General features: G+C 43.6%; 2 protein-coding genes across 2 annotated transcripts in view; one reads left to right on the forward strand and one right to left on the reverse strand.

The window, feature by feature from the left end:
- MORC3 (MORC family CW-type zinc finger 3) overlaps positions 1 to 13,051 on the forward strand; it is a 51,318-nt gene continuing 38,267 nt past the window's right edge. The window contains exons 1-4 of the mRNA XM_037737687.1: positions 1 to 489; positions 9,840 to 9,912; positions 12,179 to 12,311; positions 13,040 to 13,043. Of these exons, the coding sequence (XP_037593615.1) occupies positions 451 to 489; positions 9,840 to 9,912; positions 12,179 to 12,311; positions 13,040 to 13,043 (249 nt within the window). The 5' untranslated portion in view covers positions 1 to 450. The remainder of the gene's footprint in view (positions 490 to 9,839; positions 9,913 to 12,178; positions 12,312 to 13,039; positions 13,044 to 13,051) is intronic.
- Positions 6,693 to 7,311, reverse strand: LOC108302558 (elongin-B-like; the record flags this gene model as incomplete). Its single annotated transcript, XM_037737660.1, has 1 exon — positions 6,693 to 7,311. A coding segment is annotated over one exon (471 nt), but the record flags the coding sequence as incomplete, so codon positions are not given.

Genomic DNA, 13,051 nt, shown 5'->3' on the forward strand with positions numbered 1-13,051 from the left:
ATTTCCGTCTTTATTTCGTCTTTATGGACACTGGTGGATAGGGAATGGCTTTTTTCAGTGCAATTCACATCCTACCAGGTTAAGTGCCTGGGGTTCACCTGTCTCGGCTACACCACACCTCGCGCCAGGCTTCAAACTCGCGACCCCCAAGTTTCCACGTCCAGGTTGGTGTCCAGAAAGGTACAGGACTGCCGCCCCTCGCGCATGCGCTCTAGGCCCGCAGGGCCCGGCGCCGGGACCTCAGCTCCCAGCGTACCCTGCTTTAACCAGGCAGGCAATTCACCTTCCCCAAGCTCCCACTTCGGCTTTGCCTGGAGGCGGAAGTGGGTGGGAGGGGCCAGTCGCGCGCCCCTCCCCGGAAGTGGGTGTGACCTCAAGGGCTCTAGTCGTTCCACCGTCTCCCACTCGGGTTGCGGCTGAGGCCGGTCCTGGCTTTGTAGCTCGCTCAAGATGGCGGCACAGCCACCCCGCGGGATACGCCTCAGTGCGGTGAGCAGCCACGAGGGGTGGAGCGGGCCGTGTCCCAGGAGGGCGGGCAGGCGGGCAAGCGAGGAGGGGCTGGCAGTGGGCGGTGGCGGCTTGTGAGCCCGGCGTGGCAGCGGGGGCTGCAGCGGGGCCAGAGGAGGGGGCGGCCATCTCGCTCCTGTCGGCGGAGCGGCTCGGCTGAGGGCCGGGCTGCGTTCCGTCGCCTCCGCATTGTGTTTCAGTTTCGCTCCGGTGGTTTCGGGGCGGGCCAGGGCCGCGGCCCCTCCTCCCAGCTCCCTCCTAGCCTCCTCGCAGCTGTGGTCCGCGGGCGAGGCCTCGGCGGGAGTTCCGCCTGTCCTCGGGCCGCGGAGCTCCTGACCCTCTTAAGCCTGTGGGGGACCGTGGTGGGAGGGAGCGGTTTCCGCATCCAGAAACGCCGGTGAGGGGGACGGGGCTCCGGGGCTGCCCTCGGGCTAGCGGAGCCGGGACGAGTCTGCCTGATTACTGTCAGTGCCCGCAGCTTTCTTGGCAATGGAAGCCCTGGGGCTCAGACACTAGATCGCCGGGATCTCTTTATCCCGCGTTGCGTCTGTTTGGGGGAGTTTCGATTTCACGGAAACCCTGCAGGCGTTTCACGTATCTTAAATCGTAGGGAGCGGTCACTCAAGAGGACTTGAACTCTCACGCCCAAGAAATGTGGGCGTGGCTTCCCCACCTGATTATCCTAAAAAAGTTTTCTTCCTTGTGAGCGCAGTTGATGCTAAGCAGAAATGTTCCTATTCTCTGAAAGTTGTTGACTCTTGCCAAAGAATAATTGTCCCGGTGCCATTAATTTTAACATTCGAATTGGTAGTGACTGCTTGGGGTACAAACCCGTAGTGAATAATTGGTGCTTTGCTCTGCGATTTCTTTCATTCGTTTAGCCAGATTCTAACACCTGGTGTTGTCGGACTTTAAATTTTTTCGAGTCCGATCTTTGTGAAATGATGTATGGTTTTACTTGCATTTCCTTGACTGTGTAGTTGAGCTCTTTGCATGTATTAGTCTTTGTGGTTTTTTGTGTTTGTGTTTTTTTTTTTTTTTTTTTTTTTTTTTTTTTTTTTTTTTTTTTTTTTTTTTTTTTTTTTTTTTTTTTTTTTTTTTTTTTTTTTTTTTTTTTTTTTTTTTTTTTTTTTTTTTTTTTTTTTTTGTCCATTTTCTATTTTTCTTTTGGGAGGATCTTTATTGATTTTTTTTTTTTTCTTGTGATTTGTAAAAGTTCTTTATGTATTCTGGATGTCCATCCTTTCGTTATATAACTGGCTTATTGAGTGAGATAGGCTTTGGTAGTTTGAAAATAGAGAGCAACTTTGTGTGTGTGTGTGTGTGTGTGCCACCGGCCGTAAACAGTTACTCCCCACTTCTGTGAATCTGGGCCGACTGACGCTTTCCCATTAGCTTAAGGTATTGTAAAGTCTGGCCTCATCAGTTTACAATCTCTATTTTCTCTCTCTCCCCTTTCTCCCTTCTTCCCTCCTCCCCTTCCCCTCCCGAGGTTCAGTCTTGTTCAGGCCCAGAAACTTGTAGTGGAGAAAAGGAGTGAGTTGATTTCTTAACTGTTTCTGTCCTTTGATTCTCTTCTTCCTTCCCGGCCTCTGGGCCCTTGTTGTAGACTCTGGCTCTTCAAGATTGAGGGGAGAAAGGAAGCAGAGATAATGGTCAAACAGCCTTAAGAGACCAGCATTTGTTAGCTGGTACTCTGGGTGTAGCTGCTGTCCATGTGCTGGGTCTTTGTTTTGTGGGTAATACGGGCTGTTGGGAACCTTATGACAGAAATCTCCCATCTGCAGCCCTTTTGCTTTTGCCTTAGGTCAGGAGTTGGCAAACTACATTCAGCTGATGGGCCAAATCCCGCCTGACATCTGTTTTTGTATGGCTTGAAGGCCAAGAGTGATTTATACATTTGTAAATGGTTGAGAAAAAAAGAAGCAGGTTTAGTGACATAAAAATTACATGAAATACAAATTTCAGTTTCCATAAAATTTTATTGGAATATAGCCATATTATTTGCCTATAGTTCTCAAATGATTGCATTAATGGAGATAGAAATTAATGAGCTGGCGGAGCGTGGCAGCTCACGCCTAAAATCCCTAAAATCCCAGCACTTTGGGAGGCGGAGACCAGCCTGGCCAACATAGTGAAACCCCATCCCTACTAAAAATACAAAAAATTAGCCTGGCTTGGTGGTGGGTGCCTATAATCCCAGCTACTCGGGAGGCTGAGGCAGGAGAATCTCTTGAACCCTGGAGGTGGAAGTTGCAGTGAGCTGAGATCTTGCCATTGCACTCCAGCCTGAGCGACAAAGTGAGACTACATCTCAAAAAAAAAAAAAAAAAAAAAAAAAAAAAAAAAAAAAATTAATTAGCTAATGTATTAGTCAAAAGTCTTACATTTTAAGGCACAAAAGGTGAACCCTTAATGGATACACTTTTTTTTTTTTTGAGAGATGGAGTCTAGCTCTGTCACTCAGGCTGTAGTGTGCATCGACACCATCTAAGCTCACGGCAGTCACCTCCCAGGGTTCAAGCAATTCTCGTGCCTCAGCCTCCTGGGTAGTTGGGATTACAGGTGCCTGCCACAACCCCAGCTAATTTTTGTATTTTTAGTAAAGACTGGGTTTAACCATGTCTGCCTGCCTTGGCCTCCCAAAGTGCTGGGATTACCAGCATGAGCCACCTCGCCTGGCCTTTTTTTTTTTTTGGGAGGTAGAGTCTCACTCTGTCACCCAGGCTTGAGTGCAGTGGCATGATCTTGACTTACTGTAGCCTCCACCTCTCGGTTTCAAGCAGTGCTCCTTCCTCCGCCTCCTGAGTAGCTGGATTTACACGTGTGGGCCACCACACCTGGCTAATTTTTATGTTTTCAGTAGAGATGGAGTTTCACCATGTTGTCCAGGCTGGTCTCAAACTCTCCACCTCAGGTGATCCTCCCGCGTTCCCGCCTCCTCAAGTGCTGGGATTACAGGCCTAAGCCACTGTGCTGTGCCCAATGTATACACATTTTAAAAAGTCAGGTAGGGGGTCGGGATGAAATGCACAGTGACAAAAACTTTTAAAAAGTCATTTAGGATGTCCCAGGGTGAAATGCAGAATGACAAAAACATTTTAAAATTTTTGCTTTTTATTCTGTAATTCTAGTGATATGAAATGCATATACTTTTTTGTTGTTGTTGTTGTTGTTGTTGTTGTTGTTTTTTCCAGAAATCCTGCTGTGGATTTAGCTGACACACATTCTTCACCACCTCTCATACTTCCAATGCTTTTACCACTTTTTTTGGTTGAATTACTATAGAGTTTGTTATTACTCTTACTCACAAATGAGCCAACTAGTGTAATATGATTGCTTTTTCTTTCCTATACATACCTTTTGTTTTCCCTGAAGTTAACTGATTTATATTTTGTTTTTTTAGTTTTTCTCTGTACCGATCATCCAGAGAACTGGGAGCTCTTTTCCAGATGGATTCAGACACACCCAGTATTTTGTTATTCGGAAGTTAGTTGGGAGTCATCGGCTAAGTTGTAATTTGGGGACTTCCCTTTAACATCTGTCTGGAAATTTCCTTCCCCTTTTCATGTGTCTCCATCTCACGTATACCTCTGATATGTAGCTTAGTGACTGACATTCTGAAGCTCACTCTCTCCGGTTCAAATCCTGACTCATAACTGGGTGCATGTCCTTGGCTAAGTCATTTAACCTCTTTGTGCCAGAGTTTCCAATTTGAATGATGGCAATAATAATCTTACCTACCTCAAAGTGTTGTTTTAAAAATTACATGAGGCCATGTTTCTTCCTGTTTCTTTTACTGTATATTGTTTTTGGTTTCTAATTTATTTTATATACATATATGTATGTGTGTGTGTGTGTGTGTGTGTGTGTGTGTATATATATATATATATATATATATAATTTTTTTTTTTTTTTTTTTAATACAGGGTTTCACCATGTTGGTCAGGCTGTTCTTGAACTCCTGACCTCAGGTGATCTGCCCGCCTTGGCCTCCAGAGTGCTTGGATTACAGTGTGAGCCACCATGCCCGGCCTTGGTTTCTAATTTTAAACACTTTCAAATGTCTAGAAACAGCTTTCTCATGTTTTTGTTTTTGTTTTTGTTTTTGTTTTTTTAAGGCGGAGTTTCACTCTTGTTGCCCAGGCTGGAGTGCAGTGACGTGATCTTGGCTCACTGCAACCTCTGCCTCCCAGGGTCAAGCAATTCTCTGCCTCAGCCTCCCAAATAGGTGGGATTACAGGCATGCGCCACCATGCTCGGCTGATTTTTTAATTTTATTTTTAGTAGAGACGGGCTTTCACCATATTGGCCAGGCTGGTTTTGAACTCCTGACCTCAGGTGATCCACCTGCCTTGGCCTCCCAAAGTGCTGGGATTACAGGCATGAACCACCACATCTGTCAGTCTTGTCACATTTTTAAGTGAGACACTAAAAGCTGATTGCAAGATTTTCATACATGAATAGAGCTAGTCCTTTGGTGGCCTTCACTGTTGGGTGATCACATAGGAAGAAATCATTTTGTCGGGGTGCTCTACGTTGGTATTTGTAGACCATTAAAAGTAGGAACTGTTGGACCATAAAATAAGTATATTTTTTAAAACTAAAAATTTTAAAAAGTAATTTTAACAAGTAAGAACTATAAAAACAAGATGCTCTCCAGAAGGCCAGGCAAAATTGTTAAAGAACCAAATAGAACTTTTAAAAATCAGTTTCCCAAGGAGGAATTCTACATCTAGTCTTCTGCCATGGCATAATCCTGGCTGCTAGCTCTTAGAAATTGGCATGGAAAAGGGAGAAAGGAGTTTCACAAGGTTCAGTTTGCTAACTTGCTGTTTGTTTGGTTGTTATTGTGGTAAAACACATGTAGTATACAATTTATTATCCTAAGCGTTTTAAAGTTTCAATTCAGTTGTGCTAAGTACATCCAGATTGTTTTGTAATCAGTCTCCGGAACTGTTTTCTTGCTGCAAAACTAAAACCCTGTACCCATTAAATTGTAACTTCCCCAGCATCTGACAAACACCATTCTACTTTCTGTCTAGGAATTTTACTACAGTAGTCCCCCCTTCTCTGCAGCTTTGCTTTCTTCAGTTTCAGTTACCCAAAGTCAACCATGGTCTGAAAATGTTAAATGGAAAATTATAGAAATAGTTCATAAATTCTGGGTTGGGCACAGTGATTCACGCCTGTAATCCCAGCACTTTGGGAAGTCGAGCCGGGTGGATCACCTGAGGTCAGGAGTTTGAGACCAGCTGGGCCAATTCGGTGAAATCCCGTCTCTACTAAAAATACAAAAATTAGCCAGGTGTGGTGGCGGGTGCCTGTAATCCCAGCTACTCAGGAGGCTGAGGCAGAAGAATCATTTGAACCTGGGAGTCAGAGATTGCAGTGAGCTCAGATTGTGGCATTGCACTCCAGCCTGGGGGACAAGAGCGAGACTTGGTCTCCAAAAAAAAAAGAAAAAGAAAAAAAGAGAAATAGTTCATAAATTCTAAACTGTGCCCCATCATCTGAGTAGAAACTGGCAGGTGAATCATTCCTTTGTCCAGTGTATCCATGCTGTGTATATCTGCTGCCCACCTATTAGTCACTTAGTAGCTGTGGGGTTATCAGATTTAGTATTATTGTATCATTCTATTATTAAATTATTGTTAAGTTGGCCGGACTTGGTGGTGCATGCCTGTAATCTTGGCGCTTTGGGAGGCTGAGGCAGGGGAATCACTTGAGGTGAGGAGTTCAAGACCAACCTGGCCAATGTGGTGAACCCCTGTCTCTCCCTGTCTCAACTAAAAATACAAAAATTAGCTGGACGTGGTGGCACATGCTTATAATCTCTGCTACTCAGGAGGCTGAGGCGGGAGAATTGGTTGAACCTGGGAGGTGGAGGTTGCCCTGAGCTGAGATCCCGCCATTGCACTCCAGCCTGGGCAATGAGCAAAAGTTTTTCTAAAATAAGTTGTTAATTTGGCCAGGCATGGTGGCTCACATCTGTAATCCCAGCACTTTGAGAGGCCAAGGTGGGCGAATCACTTGAGATCAGAAGTTTGAGACCAGGCTGGCCAACATGATGAAACCCCGTCTCTGCCAAAAATCCAAAAAATTAGCCAGGCATGGTGGCACACACCTGTAGTCCCAACTACTTAGGAGGCTGAGGCAGGAGAATCACTTGCACCTGAAGGTGAGGTTGCAGTGAGCCACCACACTGCACTCCAGCCTGGGAAACAGAGCAAGACTCCATCTCTAAATAAATAATAAAATGTTAATTTCTTTTTGTTTTTCTGATTCCCAAATCTCTTTTATTGAGGGTAATGGGCCTCTTGGGGGGGGTCCTCACTGCACCGCTTGTTCATTGGCACTGCTTCTCAAGTCCTGGGGCTTCATCACGTTGGGCAGCTTGGGTGGGCTGGAAAGCGGCTTGATGCACCGGGCCTCAAAGGTGTCATCTTCCTGGAAGGCCAGCCCCATTGTGGCTGGGGCCTGTGGCCATGCTGTTTGGCTGGTAAAGCCACACTTGCCCAGTGTCTTGCTACCATCCAAGAGTTGGTAACCCTTGTACAGCTGCTGCTTGTCTGGTGGCTGCTTGAGGATGCCCTTGATGATTCGCTTCAGCTTGAACACCGTGCTGGACTCCTTGGTGTCCTCGAAGATGGTTGTCTTGTGGCACCAGATCATGAGGAACACGTCATGGGGGCGGCAGGCCGGTGTGAAGGCAAAGCCTGGGACCTGTCCAGCGGCCCAGCTGCCCCCAGCCTGGCTGTCCCTCCCCAACCTAAAATGTGAATTTCTTACTATGCCTAATTTGTAAATTGAACTTTATCATTATGTATGTATAGGAAAAAAACGTAGCATATATATGGTTTGGTACCACCTGCAGTTTTAGGAATCCATTGAGGGTCTTGGAATGTATTTGATGGAAGAAGTGTTTTTCTTCTTTTCCCCTGCCCCGAGACGAAGTTTGACTCTGCCATCCAGGCTAAAGTGCAGTGGTGCGACCTTGGCTCACTGCAGCCTACGAGTCCTTGGTTCAAGCAATTCTTCTGCCTCAGCCTCCCGAGTAGCTGGGACTACAGGCACCAGCCACCACGCCTGGCTATTTTTTTCTTCTTTTTTCTGAAATGAAAAATGCAGCCCCTGTTGCATAGGCTGGAGTGCAGTGGTCTCAAACTCCTGACTTCATGATCTACCTGCCTTGGCATCCCAGAGTGTTGGGATCCGCTTTGCTCAGCTGGAAATTTAGTTTCATTAAGAGCTGTTTGTGATGTGTGCTTTAGAAAGTCCATTTTACATGATATACAAAGAAAGTCTGAATTGCATATACACCAGTTTGAACAGTCTTCTTTAGGATACTGTTTCTCACTTGTGTACTTCAACTTAATGGTAAATGAAGGTTTGGGAATTGTCCAGAAGCAAGCGTGGACGGAGGAAAAATAGACCTTTCTGACACCTTGTGGCCACACTGAGCACTACACGTGTGGTTGGCTTGACCTACACTCCTGTATTTTTGGGGCTCTTCACACTACAAAGTGCTCTTCCTTTTTCCCCCTTTTTAGGAGAGAATCTGTTCAAAATGAACAACAACAACAAAAGCATGAAAATTCTCTGCATACTGAAAATTTCAAGACTCTGCCTTTTAAAACTGTTTGTGGGTTTTTATGTATTTGGTACATACTACTAAGGAATTTAGAGAGTTCCCAATAGCATGAGGTTGACTGGCATATTCTTCCATAATGAGTTGTGAGTAAAATCAGACATAAAGCCTTGGAAATTAAGATGCAATGCAAATTTGATGCATTGTGTTAAAGGGAAAAACCTTAGACAAGTTAAGAAAGTTTTGTAGAGCAAAGAATGATTGAAGAATTGGGCACATGGGGTGCTGTGGCTCACTCCTGCAATCTCAGCACTTTGGGAGGCCGATGTTGGAGGATCATTTGAGGCCAGGAGTTTGAGACCAGCCTAGGCAACACAGTGAGACTCCTGTCTCTACAAAAAAATATAAAAATTAGCCAGGCATAGTAGTGCATGTCTGTGGTCCCAGCTACTATGAAGGCTGAAGTACGAGAATCACTTGAACTCAGGAGTTCAAGGCTGCAGTTAGCTATGATCACATTACTGCACTGCAGCCTGGGCAGCAGAGAGAGACTGTTATCGCTAAAAAAAATAAGAGCTTGGGTGCGGTGGCTAACACCTGAAATCCTAGCACTTTGGAAGGCTGAGGAGGGTGGATCACTTGAGGCCAGGAGTTCAAGACCAGCCTGGCCAACATGGCGAAACCCCATCTCTACTAAAAATACAAAAAATTAGCCACGTGTGGTAGTACACATCTGTAATCCCAACTACTCTAGAGTCTGAGGCAGGAGAATCACTTGAACCCAGGAGGTAGAGGTTGCAGTGAGCCGAGATTGCGCCACTGCACAAAAGCCTGGGTGACAGAGTACGATTCTGTGTCCAGAAAAAAAAAATAAAAAGGACAGGCTTCAGAACCAGAAAAGGTTCTAAGCACTCCGACCTGCAATGTGATCAGCCAGTATTTATGGGCAAAACAAAAGTGAGGTACAGGAATAATTTAATTGGTTGCAGCTTGTCATTTTGCCTTCTCTGAATCAGCTGGTGACCTGTGATTGAAGATGGGCTTCTGTAATTGACTGAGACTCAGCTGTTTGTTACTGGAATACAAATACTCCTAAGTTGGGCATTTAGTTTTCATGCTGTTAGGTTGTAGTTCCTTATGTGCTGACTGGAGTTTGGAGGCATCCTCAGGCCAAGTTTAGTTTAGTTTTTAACAATTAGAACTCTTATTTGAGTTCTTTGAAGTTTGTAGATGTAAACTGCTCCACTGCTACAAGTTCAGCTATAGTGAACTTCGAGTAAATAATCAAGTCACGGTGCCAGAAAACCGTATTGATCAAGCAAACTAAGTTTATTGGGCCTGATACACCTAGGAGAAAATGCCTCCTTGACAAAGTCTTAGTTGTGTCTCAAAAGTAGAGAAATTAGGAAATGGTGTTTATAGGATTTTAGGGTCTTGACTGGATCGTTTTAAGGTAGGTCTTGGCAAGTCAGGTCCCTGTTTGGGATTAGACAGTTATGACATTGTAGACATAAGGAGGGAAAGGGTTTTGAACCAAGTCTTGGTGAGTAAGCTGTTTAGTTGGTTCCCAATGTTATCTTCCAGGAATCTTACATTCTAGATTGTATCTTACAGATGTATCCTGGAGAAGCAGCGAAGTCACTTTGGTCTCAATGTTGTTGAACACAGGGACAAAAATACTGGTTTTTATTTTCAAAAGTAAGTCCTAAATTAATTTACATGAAGCATTTGTTTGTTTCAGCTTTGCCCGAAGTTTTTACATACAAATTCTACTAGTCACACCTGGCCATTCAGTGCAGTTGCTGAATTAATAGGTATGTAGTTTGACATTTCATGTACTATTTGTTGCTTGAAATTGTAGTTTTAAAAAATCTTTTACTGAAAACTTATGTACAGTGTCTTTTTATAAAAAGTGTCTTGGCCAGGCACTTAAGGCTAGAAGTTCAAGACCAGTTTGGGCAACATAATGAGATCCGGTCACTATAAAAATATTAAAAAAAAAAAAAAATCTGGGTAATGGTGGTGCATGCCTGTGGTCCCAGCTACTCAGGAGCCTGAGGTGGGAGGATCATTTGAGCCTGGGAAGTTGAGGCTGCAGTGAGCTATGACTGTGCCATTGCATTCCAGGCCAGCTTGGGCAGGCGACAGAGCAAGAAAAAAACAAATACCTCAAATGACAACATTAGTGGTAAAGATTACACAGCATAACAGCTATTCATATGGATGTCAAATTAATCACTGTTCAGCCTTCTCTTTAATACTACTCAAGTATTTTATAGTGTTTAGGATTTACTTGGCCAAGTTCCTAAATTGTTTATATTCTGATTATAAAAGTAAACAGATTTATGGGGAGTTTGTTTATTTTTAGACGAGGTCTCACCATGCTGTCCAGGCTGGTCTCAGACTCCTGGGCTCAGGTGATCCTCCCACCTCAGCCTCAGGAGTATCTGGGATTACAAGTGTGCATCACAGTGACTGGCATAATTACGTTTCTTTTTTTTTTTTGAGACGGAGTTTCACTCATGTTACCCAGGCTGGAGTGCAATGGCGCGATCTCGGCTCACCACAACCTCCGCCTCCTGGGTTCAGGCAATTCTCCTGCCTCAGCCTCCTGAGTAGCTGGGATTACAGGCACGCACCACCATGCCCAGCTAATTTTTTGTTTTAGTAGAGACGGGGTTTCACCATGTTGACCATGATGGTCTCGATCTCTTGACCTCGTGATCCACCCGCCTCGGCCTCCCAAAGTGCTGGGATTACAGGCTTGAGCCACCGCGCCCGGCCATAATTACGTTTCTTAGTAGCACAAAAGTATGTTACACATACAGCATGGATTCATTTTTCTGGTATCAGTAGGAGGATTAGTATTGTGTTAGATTTGTGATAAATTCTTGTTTCCTCTAATAAATGGGTAGTTTAAGGTTTAGGATTATATTTTAACAGCATTTCAGCGAACATGAGAAAGAGGCAAGGTTGCAGTCAGATTTGCATTTATGGGCTGTGATTTTTCTTCTTGGGAAAAATTCATGCATCGTTCATACCTGTAATCCCAACACTTTGGGAGACTGAAGCAGGAGGGTCACTTGAGCCCAGGAGTTTGTGACCACCCTGAGAAATATAGTGGGACCCCATCTCTACAAAAAAAATACAAAAATTAGCCAGGGCGATGCTGCACACCTGTAGTCCCAGTTACTCGGGAGTCTGAGGTGGGAGGATCACTTGAGACAAGGAAGTCAAGGCTGCAGCAGAGTGAGTCTTACTCCAGCCTGGGGAACAGTGAGACTCTGTCTCCAAAAAAAAGGGAAGAGAAAAAGAAAAGTAAAATTTATGCACATAAACATAAGCCTAGTTGAAAAATTTAGGCCTCTGTTTAAGAAACAGATAATAAAGGGATTGTATTCTTAGGTATTCTTAGTTATATTTTAGAATCTTTATCTATGAAGGGGTTCTATCTTAGATGGAAGAAAAAGAAGGAAGAAGGAAATTTTTTTTTTTTTTTTTTTTTTGAGACAGAATCTCGCTGTGTCACCCAGGCTGGAGTACTGTGGTGCAATCTCGGCTCACTGCAAACACTGCCTCCCGGGCTCGAGGGATTCAGCCTCCTGAGTAGCTGGGACTTGAGGTGTATGCCATGATGCCCAGCTGATTTCTGTATTTTTAGTAGTGACGGAGTTTTACCATGTTGGCCAGGCTGGTCTTGAACTCTTGACCTCAGGTGATCTGCCCACCTTGGCCTCCCAAAGTGCTGGGATTATAGGCGTGACTTACCACACCCAGACTTCGTCTCTCTCTCAATCATCTCTGCAGTGTAGTGATTTTTCTTCGTTTGTACTTCTTTGGTTTGCTGGGTATCAGTCTTGCCATCTGTTTCCCATGAAGGTGTTAATTCTGTAATAGTCAATTAGTATATACTAGGATACAGTTTATTTTCATGTTTTTAAATCTTAAGAGTGCCTACAAATTGCAGCTTTTAAAGTTGTCTTAAACATGGTCTTCTATTGCTTCTTATAGGATTGTTCTGAACTAATTACTCTTTTTCAAAGTGCAGAATCAAATTTTTTTCAAACTTGTATTTCCCAGATAATGCTTATGATCCTGATGTGAATGCTAAACAAATATGGATTGACAAAACAGTGATAAATGACCATATATGCTTGACATTCACTGACAATGGGAATGGTATGACTTCTGATAAATTGCATAAAATGCTAAGGTAGGTAAAATGTGCCACACTTCTTAAAATCGTTGCTTTTACATAAAGAGTTTCCCGTGCCATAGTTTTTATTCTTGGTTTTTGTTTTTTGAAGTGAAATGCTGTACGCGTAGTGTGAGCTGTTCTCTGAGTCTTCCCATGATTCTCTTCTACTGGTAGATGATGAGTCAGTCCTCACCATTCCCATCTCCTACCCCACCCTATCTCCAACTCCCTAAAAGTCCACCATTTCTTTAGAGTTGTAGTATATTGATATCAATTACTGATACTTTAGTGTACATTAGGTTTAACCAGTATTTCTAATAAAACTTACCACTTTGTTGGGAGTAACTTTTAGAGGAAGAGATTCATGGGGTGAAATCTCACAGTCCCAGGAGCATGGCTTTTACTCAGCTATTTAGTCAGGGTGTGCCAGTGATGAGTTTCCCTGTTAGTACTTGTAGTCCTTTCTCTCCCCTGTGACATAGATTTGGTTTCCTTCATTCAGAGCTGGGAAAACACGTTAAAATAGATTAAAAGTAATCTGCCTAATACATAAAAAATAAAACAACAGAAAAGTAATCTGCCCAAGATTATACAGCTAGGAAGGATGAGACCAGCATTTGAACCCAGGCTTTTATTTGGTATTACACTTACTGAATTAAGAAAAAAAAAAAAAAAAAAAAAATATATATATATATATATATATATATAGGTATTATTTTAAAAAATCTTTCTTTTCTTCTTAGCTTTGGTTTCAG

This window comes from Cebus imitator, unplaced genomic scaffold (assembly GCF_001604975.1).
Source record: "Cebus imitator isolate Cc_AM_T3 unplaced genomic scaffold, Cebus_imitator-1.0 Scaffold41, whole genome shotgun sequence".
In the NCBI taxonomy this organism is placed as follows: Eukaryota; Metazoa; Chordata; class Mammalia; order Primates; family Cebidae; genus Cebus; species Cebus imitator.